We start from the raw sequence: 22668 nt of genomic DNA on the forward strand, positions 1-22668 counted from the left end.
TTCAACTGTTTGGCATCAAATAAAAGTTAAAATTGCATCTAATATGTTGGCTCCAGAGCCATACTCCAGCTTTTTACTGGAGGCTCCGTGCAACAGCCTCCAATGGGGTTTATTTTCATACCTGCCCATCTCCTGGTTAGGCAGGAGTCGTTGGTAGCACTCCTGCCTAAATACGTCGACAAGGGCACCATGGTGACTTTAAAAGAGCTAGGCATAGCACTTTCAGCCTCAGAGCCGGAATGGCTCATCACACTCCAAACCAAAACACTGGTACCACTAAAGGAAAGGGGAAACCCTGAGCCAGACAACAGGTAGGGCCTCTCACACTTGTATGAACAAGTGGGCAGAAACAATGATCATGGCTGGGCTGTAGCTACATTATACCTATAACATGGGAGACAGTGATATTAACTTGCAAAGATACTGAACAAGAAGGCGCCAAAAGCACTGTAAAGTTTTTTTCTGTATTTAGGATACTCTTTTAGGGAGTTTTACCCACCAACCAACTACATACCAAGCAAATGTTCCAGCCACCCTGCTTGTTGAGTGTAACCACCAGTAGTTGTAATTTTCATTCTGGGAAGTATAATCTTTCCATCAGGCCCTGTACAGTAATCTGACAAAGAGACAACAGGTACCTTTACACAAGATGACCGTTGGGTGACAGGCTTCCCTCACGCTACTGACCACTACCACTCCTGTGCTCTACACAGCAGCGATAGTCGTTCAATGAATGGAAGCAAAGAGAGTCGGAATCATTCTGGCGCCTCCATTCACAGTAAACAGGAGTCACTCAAACTTTGAGCAACTCCTGCTTATACAACCCGATAGTCACTTGGCTTTTAGCTCTGACAAGGGAGCGATATTTTGCTTAAGTGGTCTGTCAATGGCCACGTGTACAGGGTCTGATTGTCCAAATTCACTGTTTCCAAGAAGAATTAGGGTGTTAATTGCCCGGTGTGAGTAACCTTAAAAGAAGACTCCCAGATCGCAGCGTTGGACAGAGATCAGAGAAACTGTTACAGATGTTGCAGAGTTTAACTTGACTTTTACTCATTCTGATAGCTTTCCCTGCCACAGTTTTTTTGCCCTTTCAATTGCTTTACAAAGCCTTTTGTTGTGGTAAGATAAGACAACAATGGCTTTTCAGTGGCATAACCCCCTTTTTTTTTTTTTTTAGGGCTTGTTTTTATCTTGACAATTTGTATTTTTAATGCCATTATTTTGAGGCACATATAGTACATTGTATAACTTTTATGAATTTTTAGGTGGGGGGATTGGAAAATAATATTCCGCCATTGTTTTTTAGATTTCATTATTATGACGTTCATCTTGCAGAATAAATAATGTGACATTCTTCTCTGGGTCAGCACAATTCAGCAATACCAAGTTTATTCAGTATTTTTATGTTTTGTTACTTTTGCACACTAAAAACACTTAAAAAAAGATTTGCTTTTGTCTCCATATTCCAAGAGCCATAACGTTTTTATTTTTCCATTAATGAGAGCTTATTTTTTGTTTTGGTATGTGTTCTAGTCTTCATTTATCCCATTTCTAGGAGCATTTAACACTTTTTGTTCCATTTTTTAATGGAGGCAAGATTAATAAAATCTGTAATTCTAATACTTTAATAATGTAAAGTTTTCTATATTTTTATGGCATCCCCCATGCAGTCTAAATAACATGTTAAATTAATTCTGTGGATCAGTATGATTATGTTGATACCAAATTTATATATTTTTTTCATGTTTGCTAATTTTGCACACTTTTTTGTTTTCTGTCAGGGCTTTTTGTTTGTGAGACAGGTTGTAATTTTTAATGGCACCATTTGGTGATCTATATGACCTTTAGGGCTTATTTAGATGTGCTTTTATCGGTCAGGTTTTCACGCCTGGCCGGTATACTGTACACTATCCCTCTCTGCAGGGGGTAGGGGTGGGAGCCATGCACTAAGCTCCCGCCCCCTCTCCGCCCTTCTCCACTATTTGCATCAGAAGGGTGCGGAATGGGGGTGGAACTTAACTACGCCCCTCTCATTGCAAACAGTGGTGAGGGGAAGAGAGGGGGCGGGAGCTCAGTGCGCTGCTCCCGTCCCGCCTCCTCCCCCTACAGAAAGGGACAGCGTATATCGGCCGGGCGTGAAAGCCTGGCCAACATACGCACATCTGAATAAGCTCTTACATTGGTTTGTTTTCTGTTTCTTGTGAGGCAAGATTAGCTGTTTTGGTCATTTTTTTAACGGCTTTCACTGTGCAGGTTAAATCATGTGCACAATGGGTCATTTCGATTGAGGCAACATGAATTTTGTGATCTTTTTTAAATAGTAAGGAGCAACGGGTGGAGTTTTGACTTTTTTATTTTATTTTTTTTTAGATTTTGTATCAATTTTATGAAATAGGTTTAAAAAATATATTTTTGTCCTACTAGAAAACATGAATGTCATCAGGATACATCGTTAATATAATGCACTGTAATACTTCAGTAATGCATTGTATTACAATGGCCTATAAGACCCTGCCTACAGCTGAGCCTTGTAGACCACTTTAAATGGCGAACCCAGAGGCTATTGTTAATGTGGACCCATCATCTGCCTAAAGCACCGTAAACTGACTTATACATGTCTATAGGAGAACGCACACATCGGACTCTAAAAAAAAAAAAAAGAATCAGATTTTTGTGCGGGTACCAGGAAGCGTTAAGTATACATAATCTATCACCCAGCTCCCTGTTACCTCACCTAGAAAAACTCTTAAGTTATTTTATGGTGGTTTAATCAGGGGCCCTTTAAGCCCCAGGGTGCCATAGCAACCCATTGGCAACATGCGATCACAATACAGGGGTCTGATGAGTGACAGAGGGGACCCCTCCCTCTGTCAGCCTTTAACACGCTGTGGTTGCAGCACGTAAGGAGTTAAACAGCTGGGATCATGAGGCAATCAAGCGTCTGCTACTGCTAGCATGGGACACCCATACTGGCACTATACTGATGTCGCATAAAAAGGCTAATGCATCAGAAACATGGCACATTGGCTATCACTAAGGGGTTAAGATAACTTGTCGCAGAACGTTATGACAGTCAAGTCAAACTTTTCTACATCTGTAGGACTGTTCCAACATAGTTGCAGTAAGAACCAGAAGCGTTGTGAATGCAGCTCCTAGCTATAGCAAGTAATGCAATTTGTTCACAAAGTTGCTAAATGTCTCTGTAAAGAACTGAAATGTTTCAAGTCGACCCGCATTATAAGACCATCTGTTTCTGTGTAGCTGCATCTCTCCGCATAGCGCTTTATCTCTGTTACATGCCATCTGTGTTCTATGGTAAATACAAGTAATACATATACTGATTAAAAATCCTAAGAAAAAATGGAAAAGTGATTAATAAGACTGTTTCTATATGTTGCGGTCTATACCTGCAGTCATTTATTTCACTGTTATCTTTTTGCATATTCAGAAGTGACTGATTGCTTCGTTCATTGTAATATATCTGATTACCCTTCAGCAAATTGTTAATTTCCATTTCTCCACCTACGGTTTCAGTCTTAAATAGACAAAAATAGTCCTGTGTCCCAACCATTCAAGATCCGGTGGGACAGTCCTGGATTTTGGGGGCCATCCCTCTATCCTGGTAGGCAGGGCATGTTTCTGTGTCACGTTTTCCCCATCATTCTGCACTCAGTACCCCATAATGACAAAGTGAGAACAAAATGTTAGAAATCTTTGTAAATGTTTTTGAAAATGAAAACCTACCATTTTGCATTGATGTAAATATTCACACCCTGTACTGTTAGTTGAAGCACTTTGGCCGTGATTACAGCCTCCAGTCTTCTTGGTATGAGGCCACAAGGTTGCAAACATGGATTTAGGGATTTTCTGCCATTCCTCTCTACAGATCCTTTCCAGCTCTGTCAGGTTGGATGGGGGCTGTCTGTGGACAGCCCTTTTCAGGTATCTCCAGAGATTACGTTCAGCTCAGACTATGGCTGGGCCACTGAAGGACATTCACAGAGTTGTCCCTAAGCCCCTCTTGTGTTGTCTTGGCTGTGTGCTTAGGGTCAATGTCTTGTTGGAAGGTGACCCTTCTGCCCAGTCTGAGGTCCCTTACACTCTGGATGAGGTTTTCATTAAGAATATCTTTGTGCTTTGCTCCATTCAGCTTTCTATCACCTTGACCAGATTCCCTGACCCCCAGCATGATGCTGCCTCCACCAGGCTTCACTGTAGGAAAGGTATATTGTAGGCAGGTGATGAGCGGCGCCTGGTTTCCTCCAGACATAAGACTTAGGATTTTTTAAATGTACCATATGCCCCCACTATGTAATAATGCCCCTCATAGCATCCCGCTATGTAATAATGCCCCTTTACGCCCCACTATGTAATAATGCCCCTCATAGGCCCTACTGTGTAATAATGCCCCTTACACGCATCCACTATAAAATAATGCACCTCGCAATCCTCCGCTCTGTACAAATGCCCATCGTAGGACCCCACATTACAAAAATGCTCTTTATATACATAGTAAAATAAAAAAAAGTTATACTCATCAAACTCTGCAGCACTGAAGGTCCCCCAGTTCCCGAGTGCAGCAATTACCAATGTTGTTTGTCACATTTGGCCATCACATAATCGCTCTCTACTCAGAAGTCAGAGGGTGACAACCAGTACTGCGTGAACTGCCAAGGCCATGAGTGGGGGGAGCTATACAGGTAAGTATAACTTTTTGTTATTTTAGCAATTTCAGCAAATAGAATACAATCTGCCTCTGTGCCAGCTCCAGGACTCGCCCAGCCCACCAGGATTTTTCCTGGTGGGTCCAGTGGACAATCTTACCCTGGTTGTAGACTACACCTGATAAGAAAGTTGCACCATATTGCTGAAAACAATTCTTGTCTCCTGGGTTCTGTCTGTGCAGCCCGGGTGTAAAGAACTCATGGAAGAACAAACAATATTGCTCATTAACATTGGACTTTTTGCTCCACTTGTGCTACATCACATGCCCACTGAAAAGAGAGACTGTAGGTTGATTAAAAGTTCTTTTCCCATCTCCAACTTGGGGTTGTGGGTCAGTATGTGGTCACAACCTGTTCACCCAATCACTGCACTGATAGGCCTGTGGATCCTGCCAACACTGTATGCAAGCCGTCATGCTGAGACCTGCCCCTTCCACCACCCTTCGTTGCTGGTCCACTTTCTTACCCTTCTTTGACCAATCAGATTGTCAAAAAGGGCATGGCTTACTGCAAAGGGGACGGAGCTTGGCGGGCGGCGCTTAGGATACAACGCTGATTGATTCCTTCTAGGTGGAACCAACTACTGAGCTTCTCCACCACCTTACATTTATACATGAGTGCCGACTTCTTACACATACGATTGCCATTGGTTGAGATGTTCTTTGAATTCTTGAACATTTTCTATTAGCGGCCTCCATCTGGTTGGGTTTCCCAAGGCTAATTTCCGTACCACTGTGCTTCAGTCAGACATCAGCGTCTATTAATGTCTTGCAGCTTGATACCACCGTGACGTGGAATACTTCTGGCTGGAATTACTAAATCCTAATAACCAGAGCTCTAATCTTGTGCTCCACTCTGGCATCACCACTGCGGTGAAGCGGCCTCACTAATGTGCTAGCTCATCGGAAAATCTATTAAGCAAAATGTATTTTAGATGCTAGATAATTTTATGAGCATTACTTAATTTTTATTCACAATGCCCCATCCACATCAGCCTCTGATTACCCAGCTAATTCAGTTTTCTGCTGTGCGCTGCGTTAATGGGTGCAACTCCCTCGCATCCTGTAGCACATTTAAAGAGATGTAGGCTTATTACATCATTACACCACCGGATCCTGATTAAGTCTCTCGTATTATTAGAATGTGCCCAGCTAACATAAAAAATATTTAGTACAGACAATTCTCCGCACTAATGATAATTCACAGCGATAATTTAGGTAAACTTAATGCGTGCGCCGCGACACATTCTAAGGCGATAAAGCATCTAATCTGTTCGGATAAGAAGAAAGCAAAATATAATGCTGAAATATTGTACTAGAAGTGTCCTCACTGCAGGCTGAATGGGTAGTGAAATGCAGGACTTATAAAAATAAGCATCGGTCATGATTGGGAAAGGGAGACATAACTGGCAGGTAGTGGCCAGGAAAACATTCAATTCTGTAAATTAATTTTATCGCAGTGACTTATGTCTTGCTGTTATGTGAATCGAGCTTTTTTTTTCTATGCGGTCTGATTAAAGGAGTTGTCAGAGGTTTAAAATAAATATATACATGGTAATTATCAGGAAATTATAATGCCAGTGTTTCTGGTGGCGCAACACAGCTCCTCTACATCCATCCTGATCACCAGACATCACACACACACACACCTCTGCTACATCCATCCTGATCCCCAGATAAACTTTTCTTCATTTCACTAGATATAAAGAGCATTTTTGTAATGTGGGGTCCTATGAGGGGCATTATTACATAGTGGGGGTGAGTAAGGGGCATTACTACACAGCAGGACTCTGTTACATCCATCCTGATCCACAGACATCACACACACAGCTCTGCTACATCCATCCTGATCACCAAACATCAGACACACAGTTATGCTACATCCATCCTGATCCCCAGATAAACTTTTCTTCATTTCACTAGATATAAAGAGCATTTTTGTAATGTGGGGTCCTATGAGGGGCATTATTACATAGTGTGGGTGAGTAAGGGGCATTACTACACAGCAGGGCGCTGTTAGATCCATCCTGATCCCCAGACATCACACACACAGCTCTGCTACATTCATCCTAATCCTCACACACACAGCTCTGCTACCTCCATCCTGATCCCCAAACATCACACACACAGCCCTGCTACATCCTGATCCCTTCAGCTCATCCAGCAGAGATCACTACCAGCACAGCAGACTCCTACATACACTGATCAGCCCCTGACTCTACCCACACAGGTGACTGATCCAATGGTATAAAATGGAGAAAACAACTTTGAATGCCCCCACTGGTCCAGCACAGCCTCTTCAGTCCCCGCTGCTCCTATCCAGGAATTGTTGCAGCAGGTTCGTGTGCCATAGGTGGACTATAGCAATGCAGGATTTAAGATACTATGCAGTAAATAAAGTAATCATAAAACAAAAAAGGGGACACCCTTTCAAAGATAAAACTTAACTTTTAATAATCAAGCTAAAAAAGAAGAGAGGCCGGATCATGATACCATTATACTGCTACTTAAGTGGGGTAGCCCTCTAGCAGGAGCAACCCCACTCTCCTGCCTCTCCCTGAAATGCACTACACTATAGGGAAGTAAAATCAGACAGGTAATATAAGCATAGGAAAATATAGATCCAGTGTAAGATTTTAAAGCTCAATCAAATTTGTCCAACTACTGAGTCAAATTTCCTGGCATGGCATACACCTTGACTGTGCATTCACACAAGCGTGTGCGTGTATTTACATGGAGGCACAAAAAAAAGGTGCACCCGCGTACATGCACAAACACGTGTGAATGCAGGTCCATGCAGCATTGCTTTCTATTGAACGCAATAGAATGCCGGCAACCTCCTGCAGTAATTTTCAGGGAAGGGCTTGGAATGGCTTGAAATATAAGCCCTTGCCTGACAATCAACCCTGGTTTGTAGAAAAAAAAATAAAAAAAAATATATATATATATATATATATACATGTATATACTCACCTCTTCGCCGCTGCCATGTAAATATTCCCTGAATGTCACTGAACACAAGGAAACTCCCCGTGGGGAGTAAAGAAGCCCCTGCCACAGCTGTCACAGCTGTGGCAGAGGATCGCAATGTTCTCCCATTGCTTTCAATGGGACCGACGCTTCTGCAGTCCCATTGAAAGCAATTGGCTGCTGGCAAGCCCTGGAGAGATTTATGGGGAAGGGCTTTAAATATAAGCCCTTCCCTGAAAATCATCCCTAGAATGTGTTAAAAATAAAAAAATATATATACTTACCTCTTCTCAGCTGCCGGGGCTCAGGCGCTTCCAGACGCGTCTTCTCCCTGCACTGCTCTGAATCTCTTTCAGCAGGCAGGGATTTTAAATCCCCGCCTGTTGAAAGGGCTGTATCTGATTGGCTGAGCGCTCAGCCAATCACAGGCAGCACTCAGCTATTCATTGAATGACAGCTGAGTCCTGCCTGTGATTAGTCACGGGACTCATCCAATCACAGGCAGCTCTTGGCCATTCATTGAATTCAGCAAAAAGCATAACAAATATCAGTATGGGTGGAGCTGCACCATAGCTCACAGTCCAGAGGATGTATCATTGTGGGGTTGCTCTTGTCAGGGCGGCTACTTCACTTAGGTAGCAGCATGATAGTAACAAATAGGATGCTTCTTTCTCTTTTTTAACTTGCTTATTAAAAGTTACATCTTATCTTTGCACTCGGACCCAGACAAGAAGTCAAACAAGCAAGCTGAAGGATATATCAAGGCTAGGTAGATATAAACAGGGAATGAGAAGGGAAAACCAGAGCATAGGAAATAAAATTAGACTAGACATCCATTAGAAAAAGACTACACTGAGAAGAACAAACTACAATAGAACAAGGTACTACAACTCAACAAGGAATACAGGATTAAAATGTGATTGATCCCAGCAAGAGAAACCTCATAATCTTGTAGATATGACATCTTTTAATGGCTAACAAAAGTACATGTTATAGCGAGCTTTTGAACTTACACAGGGTTCTTCCTCGGGCATAATGAAATTCGAAGAGGCATGCATATATTTATATACACACATACTTATGACAAGGCACAGACCAGTGTGATTAATTTTCACTTAAAAGAATACTACAATAGGATAAGTAGAGAAATAAATAAATACTTAAATAGTCCACTGATAAAGATGTAAAGGTTTTATGTCTCTGAATTAGTGCTAGAGGGTCACCAGGCCAGAGTGTTATCTGTGCTATAGATGTCTCATACTTCCCAGTCACACATGGATCCTCTTGAAGAATTTAACCCTCTGTTGAAAATGTCAGAAGTTGTTATAAATTTGTACTCTCAAATTCTTCTATGGCTTTGTGATTTGAAATTGCCTTTTAATATGGTGTCAACATAGAACATAGAAGCTGGATTGTCATATGGAGGGCTAAATTAAGGATTAAATGCACATTGTTACTGCTTTCACCAGCAACCACACTGCTGAGGTCAGAGATACTTATAGGAAAGCTTCAAATGAGGAGCTCCTCCCTAAATGAAGTTGGCTGAGCAATGAGGTCAACTGATGCAAATGGAACAGCTGTGGAAACAGTTACTGTACACAGCAACTGCCTCAACAACAGATTTGAAGGCAGGAAATGATGATCCAATAGGAGAATTTCTGGAGATCATAACACAGACAGCTCCATTCTCACTTCAGTGGCCAGACTTAGAATTACATGCCATTCACTTCAACGGCAACTTTGTATGTAATTCCAAGCCTGGCTCCATAGTGGAAACAAAATTGTTTGCTTCCTACACACATTAGCTAGTTGCACAAGCTTCCCCGCTCAGAAAACAGCCTATCAGCCGGGGTTCCGCGTGGCAGACTTCAGCTGATCTACTATTGATGGCCTATCCTGCAGTAGTTTACAACTGGACAACCCCTTTAAAGATGTATATCGGGATGTGTGATATTGTCAAAAGTTCGGTTTGGAAGGTTCACCGAGTTTGGGCAAAAAGTGTTCTTCGGTCCAAATAAGTTCGAACCAAATCTGAACTTTACCAATACCCTTGACATTGGTGTGTAGTATTGTCTCAGAGCCATAAAAGCCCTGTATAACACTTTTAGGTCACCTAGCAGTGTATCTAAGTACCTTTGCGCTGTTTTTAAGGCCTCACGTCCACGGGCGGGTTGGATTCCGCATGTGGGAGCTCACATGCAGAATCTGACCCTGCCCGTGGCCGAGGACCATGTGTACCTGTTTGGGTCTTCACTGTGTATGTATGCGGAAGCCGGCCGGTGTGCCTCCGCACATGCGCAGTAGAGTTTGCTTTCCTTTTAACTCCTGCTTTCCCGTGGAATCTGCAGTCCATCCACAATGTCAATTGCGGACGAGCCATGAATTGGATGGCTTATATTGACTTCAATGGAAGCCGTCCTTATGGGATCCGCACTGAAATGGAGCATCCTGCGATTTGTTTTCCAGACCAAAAGGTCCGCAAAACAAGTCCGCATACTTTGATTCAGCTGCGGACCTGCTTCTCTATTGGCGGCTTGAACTGTGGATCGTCCGCACGGGTGTCCCATGTGGATTCCCCAATTCAAGCCCTTGGACATTGGGCCTAAGGAATAATTAATGAAGAAGAAAAAGAAGAAGAAATATTTGCAAAGCATTACGTGCCAGCCTGAGGTCATGTGATCCTCCTTTCTTTGAGTGGGTTTGGCTGAGTTGAACTGCCCGAGGTTCGGGATCATGTCGGACTGAACTTTTAGAAAACTGTGACCCAAAACAGGGTTTGACCGTTTCGGTTTGCCTAACCCTACAGTAGATGCGCACACATTACATTTCCGCTCTTTACTATTTTCCCCATCAGCACAGTCACTACCATTAGAAGAAGCACTAATGCTGCGCCAATCCCATGATATTATTTCAAGCACCGCCGTAATATTCAGGAGAAGGTTCGACTTATGTCTAAATGAGAGAAACATTAACTGAAACCTAGTAATGTTGATCTAAGGGGAAATCACGCTGGAATCACGGCTGCCGGGGAAATGTGTTTGTCATCATTAAATATTACACGCCGTACTGCGCACACATTCCTGGAACATTTCCGTTATGAAAATTACGTTCCTTCCAGAAATTTTATTTAAAATGGCACATTTTTTTAGGATATCATAACTTCGAGAAATGTTCACAGAAAATAATTTCAATGTGTAATCATGGCAGCACGGCACAGATGTAAGATTGGTAGGGCGGTGCAAGTGATAAGGAATAGGTACGGTGGTGTTTTGCATATACACTCATTGTCGGAAAAGTAGTTGCCGTTTTGCTGCAAAACTCGGCATGCGGTTCCATCTCAGGCAGATATGCAAATGACTAGAGTTGTGGCGTGATTGGATGAACGGTCTTGCCACGTGAGGCCTGTAAAAAGTTCCAGCTTTGGCCTATAAAAAGGCTTTCAGAGGCTACATGTGTGTAGTAGACCTTTTTCTCCCACGTGTGTAGAACTTGTTGACCGCTAGACATGCCTTTACGATGTATTTAAGGAGATTTGACCCAGGCAACGAAGTTTGGGAGGGGGCATTATTGAGATGGGAGGAACTGGATTGTCATATGGATGAATTGCCACCACCTTGGCCGTTCTGACCAGACTGTTAGGCCTCGGTCAGACGACCGTTTTGTGCTGCGATTTGTGGATCGCATGACGGATGCGCATCCGCAAATCGCGTGACCGGGCCGACGATTCACCGAAAAATCTGCAGCTAGCAGCGTTTTCGGCCGGGCCCAATCAAAGGAGCGCTGTCCAACCCATTGAAATTCAATGGAGCCGGCAATACAGCAATGGGCTGCCGGCGAGCGCGGGATGAATTTTCGGGAAGGGCTTAAAAATATAAGCGCTTCCCTGAAAATCATCCTAAAATGTGTACAAATAAAAAAATATATATATACTCACCTTGTCCCTGCAGCCGGAGTTCAGCCGCAGCCGGCCGGCAGTTCTCCTGAACTGCTCTGTGTAGTATTCAGCAGCTGGGGATTTAAAATCCCTGCCTGCTGAATGGGCTGCCTCTGATTGGTCACAGCCCTCACCAATCAGAGGCAGCTCTCACTCACCCATACTAAACAGAGCAGTTCAGGAGAACTGCCGGCCAGAAGCGGCTGAACTCCGGCTGCTGGGAAAAGGTGAGTATACATTTTTTTTTTTTTTTACACATTTTAGGATGATTTTCAGGGAAGGGCTTATATTTTTAAGCCCTTCCTGAAAATTCATCCTGCGCTCGCCGGCAGCCCATTGCTTTCAATGGAGCCGGCTGTATTGCTGGCTCCATTGAATTCAATGGGCGAACATCCTTCTTCTCTAACACAGCTATTACAGCTGTGGCAGAGGAGAATGATCTTTATAGTATATGTTCTCAATGGGGTCGGCGCTGCTGCCGCCAGTCCCATTGAGCGCATATATAGAACACAAGGAATCGCAGAACGCAGATAGGTGCGATCTGCGATTCCTCGTGTCCTATAATTTAGTGGACATCCGCATAACAAGCGGACATGTGACCGATCCCATTGCGAAGCAATGGTGCTATATATGCACAGATCGCATGCGCATCCGCAAATCGCGGCCAAAAAAGGTCGTCTGACTGAGGCCTTAGGAGGTGTTGGGACCAGTGGATTCATGAAGGCACTCACACAGGGCAGCTGGACGAAGGATCACCCTCCAAAGACCACAAGCACAGAGGGTCATCTCATCGTCCGATAAGCTCAAGCAGCTCTAAGTGTTTAGTTGACCACCATCCATGGACAGATGGAACCATTTTACAGGCCACTGTGTCTGAACCATTTCCAGGCGTTCGGCTGAAGGACATTTGGTCTCACGGCGTCCGGTGGAGTGCTTTGGACACCCACCCACTATCGCCTCTGTTTGCAGCGGGATCATGAACGATAAAACTGGACTTCTACAGAGTGGAACCAGGTTGTCTTCAGCAATTAATCTAGGCTTAGTTTAGGCACTGATGACATTTGTGTTCGTGTCTGGAGACCTCAGGGTGAGCGCCTCAGTTCTGCCTTTGCTGTGGAGTGGCACACTGCCCCCTGCTGCTGTCATGGTCTGTGAGGGTCATGACATGACAGTTGTTCACCCTTAGTAGTGGTACGAGAGACAATGACAGCTCAGCGATATGTTCAGGATATTCTGCAGCCAGTTAGGCCATTAATAGTAAATCAGCAGGGGTCTTCTAGCTGAGATCCCCACTAATCAGCTGGTTGCTAGGCTAGTGTGCTTGTACATGGAGCTGATTTCTGCAGGGGGAAGACAGCTCCATTTCCACTGCAGTGGCCAGGTTTGGTATTACAGTCCTAGTACACAGTAAAGAAGCCAGCTGCACACCATGTATCCCATCCAAGTGGGGGGAAGTAATATAGCAGCTGGTGCCAGCAACCAAGAACGACCGCCGACTCCCCGGTCTCCAAGATCCAATCCAACATACACAGACAGGAGCTCAATAGGACTTTTTAAAAGTTGAAAAAAGAGAATCCATCAGGTTTATTGTAACTTCATAAAAATGCAATGTTTCGACCCAAGTGGTCTTGACAAACGTCTTATTTTTACGGAGTTACAATAAACTTCATAGATTCTCCTTTTTAAATTTTAAAACAAGTGGAATTGAGTTCCTGAGTGCCGCTCCTGTCTGTATATGTTAGGTCTGGTATTACAGGCGTATTCACTTTAATGCCTGCAGTACCCAGCCTGACCACTGCAATAGGAACAGAGCTGTCTGCTTCCTGTAGAAATTAGATGAGTGCACAAGCACATTGTCCTGGTAAGCTGCTGATCAGTAGAGATCCTGGATGGCAGAACCCTACTGATCTACTATTGAAGGTACATTCGGAGAATAGGCTATCAATAGTTTACAATTGAACAACCCCTTAAAAATTGCAGATTATTCCACCTTGGAATATGGGTGGTGTTTTATATGCATGAGTAGCTTCCAATATGATACATTTATTGAAAGGGTATTCTGGGCTCTTTTAACTGATGACTGATACCTTGGATAGGTCATCAGTAGTCAATGCTTGGGATCCCCATCCATCAGCTGACCATCAAGCCCGCTGTCCATGCAGTGGGCTGGACTTCGCCATCAGTGGTCAGAGGAGGAAGTTGGAGTACCGGCTTCACTTCCATTCAAATCAATAGAAGCTCCACACAGCTCCTACATTTCCTGCTCAGGACCATGGTTAGGACATCATGCCCTGTCCTGGGCAGGAAATATAAGAGCAGTGAGCCGCTCCCACCGCTTTCAATGAGAGTAAAGTCAGCTCTCCGACTTCCTCCTCTGACCACTGTTGACGATGTCCGATCACCTGATGGCCATGAGTGGTGGACCTCTGTCCATTAACTACTATGAACCTATCCAGAGTATAGGTCATCATGGAATACCCCTCCATTATTAAGAATAGTTCCTGGACTTACATAAACCCAATGGAATGTATATGTAACAAGCTCCAGTTCTTGCACCGAACACATAGTCTAATGGGTTAATTTTATTTGGCAGGTTGGAAGCTCGGATATTTCTATTACGAATGTCTTCCTGGATTGTTACCACTTTTATCTTTGCTCTTGGATTAAGTATGATTGTATGCTGCACACGTAGCGCTGGATGAGTGGTCTCTGTATTAATACTCCGTTATCATTTTAGGGGAGTTCGGAGAGGTTTGTAGCGGAAGATTGAAGACACCTGCAAAGAAAGAAATCCCTGTGGCCATTAAAACTTTAAAAGGAGGTTACATGGACAGGCAGCGGCGAGATTTTCTCCGGGAAGCCAGTATCATGGGACAGTTTGATCATCCAAATATCATCCGGCTCGAAGGTGTTGTTACAAAAAGTAAGTTCTCCTTTCTTATTGCTGTGTACGTTGACATCAAACTTCACTTTTTAGAAAGCAGCGCGGTTAAATTGGCCGTCTAGCGGTTATTACACCATAGGAATCAGGAGAAAGTTTTACAAAAAGTGCGATTACCTTATCATATCAGATACCATTACATACAGTGTATTGCAGGTTTAGTGTAGACGATCACAATCACCCACTGATCCTCAAGGAATACAAAGTACCGAGATATGGGTTGCTCTTGGGTACTCTCTGTGCTGCCCTATGATACATCTTGAGGCCACTTCTGTTGCAGGAGCGGTGACGTTCCAACATAGCGACACATGACCGCTGCGGCTGACCACCCGCTGAAATGAGCCGATGTCCCTGATGTCAGTAACAATATCAATGCGGCAGAAAGATAGGATGGTTACGATGTCACAATTTTTAAATAATGATACAAATTCTCAAAAGATAAAGACTTCAATTGTATTTACTTTTTTAATTACATAAAAAACCAAAAACATAACAGGGATAACAGATGGCAAATATGGAATACCTCTAATAAGGTTCTATCTAAAAGCTCAATGGGCTTTTGTAATGTTAACACAAAGTTGAAGAATAAAGTGATGAATGTATCCGCTTTGTCTAATTGACAGTATATTTTGCATAGTTCCCACACATACTTGCTAATTAGAGATGAGCGAGTATACTCGCTAAGGCACATTACTCGAGCGAGTAGTGCCTTAGCCGAGTATCTCCCCGCTCGTCTCTAAAGATTCGGGGGCCGGCGCCGGTGACAGGTGAGTTGCGGCGGGGAGCAGGGGGAGAGAGGGAGAGAGAGATCTCCGCTCCGTTCCTCCCTGCTCTCCCCCGCCCCCCACCGGCCCTCAAATCTTTAGAGACGAGTAGGGAGATACTCCGCCAAGGCACTACTCGCTCGAGTAATGTGCCTTAGGGTGCATTCACACGAACGTATATCGGCTCAGTTTTCACGCCGAGCCGATATACGTTGTCCTCGTGTGCAGAGGGGGGAGGATGGAGGAGCCAGGGCCAGGAACTGTGCTCCCGCCCCCTCTCTGCCTCCTCTCCGCCCCTCTGCACTATTTGCAATGAGAGGAGGCAGGACAGGGGCGTGGCTAAGGTCCGGGAATTAGCCCTGCCTGCGTCCCGCCTCTCCCCATTGCAAATAGTGCAGAGGGGCGGAGAGGAGGCAGAGAGGGGGCGGGAGCACAGTTCCTGGCCCTGGCTCTTCCAGCCTCCCCCCTCTGCACACGAGGACAACGTATATCGGCTCGGCGTGAAAACCGAGCCGATATACGTTCGTGTGAATGCACCCTAAGCGAGTATACTCACTCATCTCTATTGCTAATGTACCTTCCAAACCTGTTGCTAACATGGACGGTAAGCTCCGACATCACAAGAACCCTAGAGATTTTCCAAAATTTTGCAATCAAAGACTTTTCTAGTAGTACATGGAAGACTATTGTCTTATCAGTAGGGGTTAAACTTGCAATGTCTACGGGCAGCAGTGCTAAGGAGCAGCTCCATATCATTGGGATACCTAAAGCAATTTTAAGAAGAAATTTAGTTTGGTTCCAAAAGCAGTTAATACTTGGGCAATCCCCCCAAAATGTGTTTCAAGCTTCCTTTGCCACCAGAGCATCTCCATCATTTATCTGAACTTGTAGGATAAATAGCAGCAAGGTGTATAGGAGCGAGATACCAACCATAGAGAAGCTTCCTTGTCAACTCTAAATGAGACGGACATTCTGAAAGCGGGTTCACTAATGTAAACGTTTTATCCCGGTCTTCTATGCCCATAGTGAGACCTAGATCTCTTTCCCAATGAAGTAAACAGGGGGACTCTCCCCCGGAGATCTGTCCAAAATAACCGTATAAAGTCTTAAGATGCTTTTGGCAATTTATTTAAATTAGAGAACGCTAATTGAAACGTAGTCTTGGCAAAAGAACACAAATTAGAAATTAATGATTAATAAAATGGCGGATTCTGTGGAATTCATAAAAATCTTTGTTACAAATTCAGAATTTAGTAAGAATGTCATTAAGGGACATCAGGTGATTACCTTTCCGTATATGTGAGATTGACATTATGCAGTTACTAATTGCGATATCTAGAATAATAAAGGCTATCACCTGTAAGGCTTCATGTCCACGGGTGGATCGGATTCCCCATGTGGAAGCCCATAACGGAATCCGACCCTGGCCACGGCTGAGGACACTGTGGTTATTTGTCCGGGTCTTCTGCATGCTGTCCGAGTTTTCTATTTCTGGGTATGCAGATGTTTTTTAACTCCTGCTTTACCGCGGAATCCCCAACCCATCTGCAATTGAATTCAATGGAAGCCGTCCATGCGGGATCCGCACTGAAATAGAGCATGCTGCGATTTATTTATCCAGACCAAAAGGTCCGCAAATCAAATTTGCATTCTATATTTCATTTGCAGACGCCCATGTATTGGCAGCTTGATTTGCAGTTCATCGGCAAAGCAGATCCGCCCGTGGACATTGGGCTGTTATGATAATTCAGGGAGTCTGAAGGAGATAAAAAATTTGGAAATTGTTGTGTGTTTCCATGCTGTGATCCCAGCTTCAGTACTAATATAAGGAGATTTAGGTACAGAAACTCCCAGAGTTATTAGTCATAATAAACCATGGGTGGGTATAGTGTTTTGAAATTTTTTTTCCATATTCTCCCAATGGTTTGTGACGCTATTGGCTTTCCAATGTCTAGCTTGATCAGTTATAGTAGTAATAAAACACTTGTGGTAAGCCTAATCCGCCTTCGGGATGGGAAGATATAAAGTGCGGGCTGCCACAGGGGGGCGTAGCCCTTTTCAACATGATTATTGTAGTTTATGGAGGTAAGGCACTGGAGATTCCTTAACATATACAGGATTTTTTGAATTATTAGCATCTTCATGGTTGTTATTTTGCTTCATATTTAAGAAAATTGGTCTAAAAACCGTACTCAATATCTAGGAGTAAAGGCATATAATTATTCACAAATAGTTTTTGGGATGTGAAGAATAGTTTAATCCCTAAATAGGTGAGTCCAACACTCCGAAAATGGAAATAACAGAGTCAGCTAAACACATACTTAAGATTCGCGATTTAGTGACATTTAGCTAGTCATAAAAGATTCTGCCAAATTTATTTAGTATTTCAAACACTGCAGATAATGAAGATTCTGGGTTGGTAAGGGCTATAATTACGTTGTCTGCAAACAAACCGATTTTGTGTTCTATTCCCCTATAGTAATTCCAGATACAGCTTTTATGTTCCTTACCTATTCTACGAAGGGCTCCTTGATGAGAGTAAATATTAAAGGTGATGATAAACATCTTTGCCGAGTGCCGTTGGAGATATTAAATGTTTTATGGGTGTATCCTGAGGTTAGTACAGCAGTAGATGGGAAGGGGACTATAGTGGGGAGTATAATTGAGTCATATGCTACTTGTGATATCCCAAATATGAGTAGAATTTCACTTAGGTATCCCCAATGGACTTGGTCAAATGCCTTCTCTGCATCAAGGGAAAGAAGCAGAGAAAGCATCCGAGTTTTTTTAGTAAAGTTAATAATAAGAGTAGAGGGAGAGAACAAAAAAAAATATTGGCAGCCGGCGGGTCCCATACAGAAATACTCGAGTCTCCCATTGACTTCAATGGGGTTCGTTACTCGAATAGAGCTCTCGAATTTTACGAAAAGCTCGACTCGAATAACGAGGACCCGAGCATTTGGGTACTCGCTCATTAATAATGTTTAGAAATCTACGGGTACCATGAACTGAGTACCTACCCGTAACAAATCCTACCTGATCTTGACACACCAGAGTGGGTACATAATCTGCCAACCCAGTGTTAAGTAATATAGGGTGGAAGTTTCCAGGGCTATCTGGGATCTTCCCTGGTTTAGGGAGAGAAATGATGGCGGCATGTAACATAGTTTTGGGGATTCTACCTGTTGTTTGTATTTTGTTAAAAAGAGAAAAAATATGAGAGCATAAGGCAGAGTGAAAAACTTTATAGAAATTGTTTATTAAACCATCAGAGCAAGAGATTTTATGTGGTTTAAGTGACTTGATAGCACTATTGATTTCTGCTAGAGATCTTAGGGCAGATAATGTTTCTAATTGCTGTGCTGACACCTTAGAGAGTAAAACGGAATTCTAAAAGTTAGATATCTTCACAGTGGTGGGTTGGGTAGGCTCAGAGATTATAAAGTGAAGCATAATAATTAGCTATAGTTTATCTGCAGCTGCTTAGCTTCTAGAGTGTCCCCTCTATATATATATTATACTATATCTATATTATAGAGCGCACCTTATTGTGGATGGTTGTATTTCAGGTATGTAGTTGTTATTAAAAAAATCAAGGAGTAATGAGAACTTTTTGGTCAAGTATTTAGAGGAATGTAAAAAGCAATTGTTCAGTTTTCGACAAATTCTAGAGGGTGATTATATGTTTCAGAAATAATTAGGGAGATTGATGCGTGATTGGAACAAGTATTTATACCAATTTTAGAAGTTACTACATGTTGAAACTATAGATTGTCAGTGATGAACATGTCTATGGAGTGCAGGTCTTGTGCATGTGTGACAAAAGGTGTAATCTGTTTCAGTAAGGTATTGCAACCTCTATACATCAAGAACATTTATCTTTGTGTTAATTGATATAAATCGGTGACTTTTTCTGTAAAACTACAAGTAGACGTGTCTAGATATGGTTGCATAACTCTGTTAATATCTTCTTTAATCAGGACAGGCCCATTCTTATAATGGTTCATTTTCTTGAAAAAAGCACCATAAAATTTAGTTTGTTTTTGTGTTTGGGACATAAATGACTCCTATAGTATACATTCTATTATTTATTATACAAACCAGGATAATATATCTTCCCATTGGTCGATGAAGGTCTGAATTGTAGAAGAAGCTTTTTCCAAAGTAGAGAACTTTTAAAGGGTCTGTTAAGTCCTTTTACATTGAACGAGATTCATATTTTCTGTTCATATTCATTCGCTATTTTTGCACTCTGAATATGGAACCGTTTAATTACCATAAATAGTATATTTAGACATACATTTTATGCAGACCGATGTTGCATGAGAAAAGACAAAATCCCTGCATGTCCTATTTTGGTCCATATCACAGACCAAAATTTCCCATGAAAGTCTATGGGAGTGTAGAAAAAATGCTGTAAAAATGGATGTTCGGGTGGTTTTTCAAGACCATATGTCCAAAAACACTTGCTGCAGTGAAACACATTTGGATGACCGAGGTTGGATGAGGTACATGTGCTTGCTTGTTTGCGTATAGTACTGTACCTTTTGCGCATGCAAGGCCAGTTCACACGCATGCACAACACACCCTTTCCATGGATTTAAAGCATTTTGGCCTAATTAGGTCCAGATGTGTTCCTTTTTCAAAGTTTTGCACAGTGGTTTCATGACTCACCTTGCATAATTTCACATTTCTCATAGACTTCTATAGGGGCTTTTGCTATGTTGTTAAACATAGGAATGTAAAGCAGGTCCCACTCTTTCACACACCCAAAAACACATACTTGAGAATGAATCCATTGAAATCTTTGGGTTCTATTCTCTGTGTTTTGCTCGCATATATATTATGCGCGCAAAAACATGCGTAAATACGTCCGTGTGAAGAAGCCCTTACATGCGTATCCACTGTGCTTCTTACGTATGTTGCCAGGAGACAGTGGAAAACAGTGACATCAATTGGGCTTTCACATCGGTGTGTGAAAAACACAGTGAATACAGATGCAGTGAAAACGTTAGTGTTTTTCACAGATGAAATTTGCAAACGCCCTTATAGAATGACCTATAAATGTTATACTCATGATAACCCCCTTTAATTATGTATTCTAACAAGAATGTCAGAATACTCAGCAGATGTCGCTGAGTATTTTGCTCCTCTCTATCTATGTATCAGACAAGTTATATACTTTATGTCCTATACCCCACTAAAAGCTAAAATCGCCCTGCTGGCATACTGTATAGCAGATATTACTGATTACCGCACTATATAAAGTATTGCATGAAGTTATTAACCCTCTCCAATCCACTTTCTGACGTCTAAAGACATTATGATTTAAGGCTGTACAGCTCTGATGTTGGAAGACGTCCGTCGGGGTTCTCTTACTGTATATCGCCAGCCTCTCTGCTGTCGGAGCCTATCCAACATGTCACCTCATGCAGTACTGGCTTTAGCCAGCAGATAGCACCGTTGTATAACAGTAGAAAAAAGAGTAAGCCCCCTAGGAAAACTAGGATACAAATTGGATTGGAAAGGGTTAATACACACCCACCAGTTAAGAAAGCAGAGCACTTCCTCTTTAACTTTTGCTAAGTTCCTGTAAGAATTATGAGCTCTTCTAATGTGCGACTTTGTGATATTTATTTTCTGTGATCATTTTAAACCAATTATCGCATCCTCCTGGGAACGAGCTCATAATATGAAGGAATTCCTGCAGACACGTGTAATGTAACCTTATGTATGTAGGACGTCCCCTATATTTAAGTTTAGTGTCACCTTCCCCCCGTATTCTTTCACCTTCATAATTATTATCCTTTATTGCGCTTTCTCTGTCTCACCATCCATGGAGCTTCATGGCTGATTTTTAGATCTAGAGAATGAAAGATGCCAGTCTCAGGCTTTTTCACATGAGTATATTATTTGTGCGCATATTTGCGTATTCGTTTGCACTCGCAATATGCGTAGAATAGAACCCATTGATTTCAGAAAAGGTGATTTCTCACCTCTTCTTTTTGTGCGCATGAACAAAAGCAGCATTCTCTACTTTTGTGTGCATTTCTGCACCATAGGACCCAACAGAAGTCTATGAGGGGTGTGCGAATGCGCGCGCAATGCATAATGGGATGCGAAGTACTGTTGTTCACTTTCTGCGGGTTTAAAAACTGAATGATGATTGGCCCGTATAAACAGGCAGTTGTTCATCTATGAGCGACTGCCTGTTTACTGTGAATGGGGCTGGGTGGGCCGCAATGGTCCCCGCCCACTCTGCCTCCATTCACTGGGCCATCATCACTACTGATTAAAAGTACTGGAGGAATTATTGCTGGGCCGACTATTAGCACATCTGCATCCGACAATGATCTCGTGTAAAACAACCCTTTGGATAGTCCTTCGATACATCCCAAGGGTGGCTTCACATGTTTTTGTGAGTGCATAGGCCCGCACAAAAACACGCGTCTATTACAACCAATGCATTCCCTATGGTGTGTTCACATGTCTGTGTTTTACAGGCTTGCACCATAGGGAATACATGCATTGCCTTGAATGGTCTGCCGGCACCCCTTAATTGTTTTTTAGGGAAGAGCTTTAAATATGAGCTCTTCCCTGAAAAACAACCATTTTAGTGTAGAAAAAGATATATATATATATATATATATACATATATATGTATGTGTGTATATATATATATATATATATATATACACTTACCTGTCCGCCGCTGCCGTGTCTCCCGCGGGGATAAAGAGCACATCTGCCACATGCGGCAGACGTTTTCTTCATCCCAGCTGGGAATAAAGAATTCCCTAGCGCAGCTGTCACAGATGACAGCTGCGGTAGGAAATCCAGCTGTCGGAACCCCGTAATTGTTTTTCAAGGAAGGGCTTTAAATATAAACCCTTCCCTGAAAACAAGGCAAGCTAGTCTAAAAAAAAAAAAAAAAAAACAACACATACTCACCTTTCTTCAGCTGCCGGGGCTCAGCCGCGTCCTCTCTACACTGTCCCCGACTCTGCAATGAAATTCTTTTAGCAGGCGGGGTACTAAAATCTCCACCTGCTGAAAGAGCTGCTTCTGATTGGCTGAGGCGCTCCCAATCAAAGTCAGCTCCCGCCTGTCATTCCTTCAGCAAGAGCTGCCTGTGATTGGCTGAGCACCGATATTTGGTATCGTCATATCTGTTACGATGCGTACAATAACTTGAACATGCTTTTTTCCTGCATAGCAAAAAATGTTTAAAAAAAAACGCTAAAAAACTGAGGCAAAATGCTTATTTTTTTCATTTTGCCTCATAAAAAATGCAATAAAACTGATCAAAAAAGCTGTATATACCCCAAAATAA

At 42.7% G+C, this 22668-nt stretch overlaps 1 protein-coding gene across 1 annotated transcript in view; it reads left to right on the forward strand.

The window, feature by feature from the left end:
- EPHA6 (EPH receptor A6) overlaps window positions 1-22668 on the forward strand; it is an 822408-nt gene that overhangs the window by 666387 nt on the left and 133353 nt on the right. Inside the window, exon 11 of the mRNA XM_066599154.1 lies at window positions 14368-14553. Coding sequence (XP_066455251.1) covers window positions 14368-14553 — 186 coding nt within the window. The remainder of the gene's footprint in view (window positions 1-14367; window positions 14554-22668) is intronic.

The sequence above is a fragment of the Eleutherodactylus coqui genome, chromosome 4, assembly GCF_035609145.1.
Source record: "Eleutherodactylus coqui strain aEleCoq1 chromosome 4, aEleCoq1.hap1, whole genome shotgun sequence".
Lineage (NCBI taxonomy): Eukaryota > Metazoa > Chordata > Amphibia > Anura > Eleutherodactylidae > Eleutherodactylus > Eleutherodactylus coqui.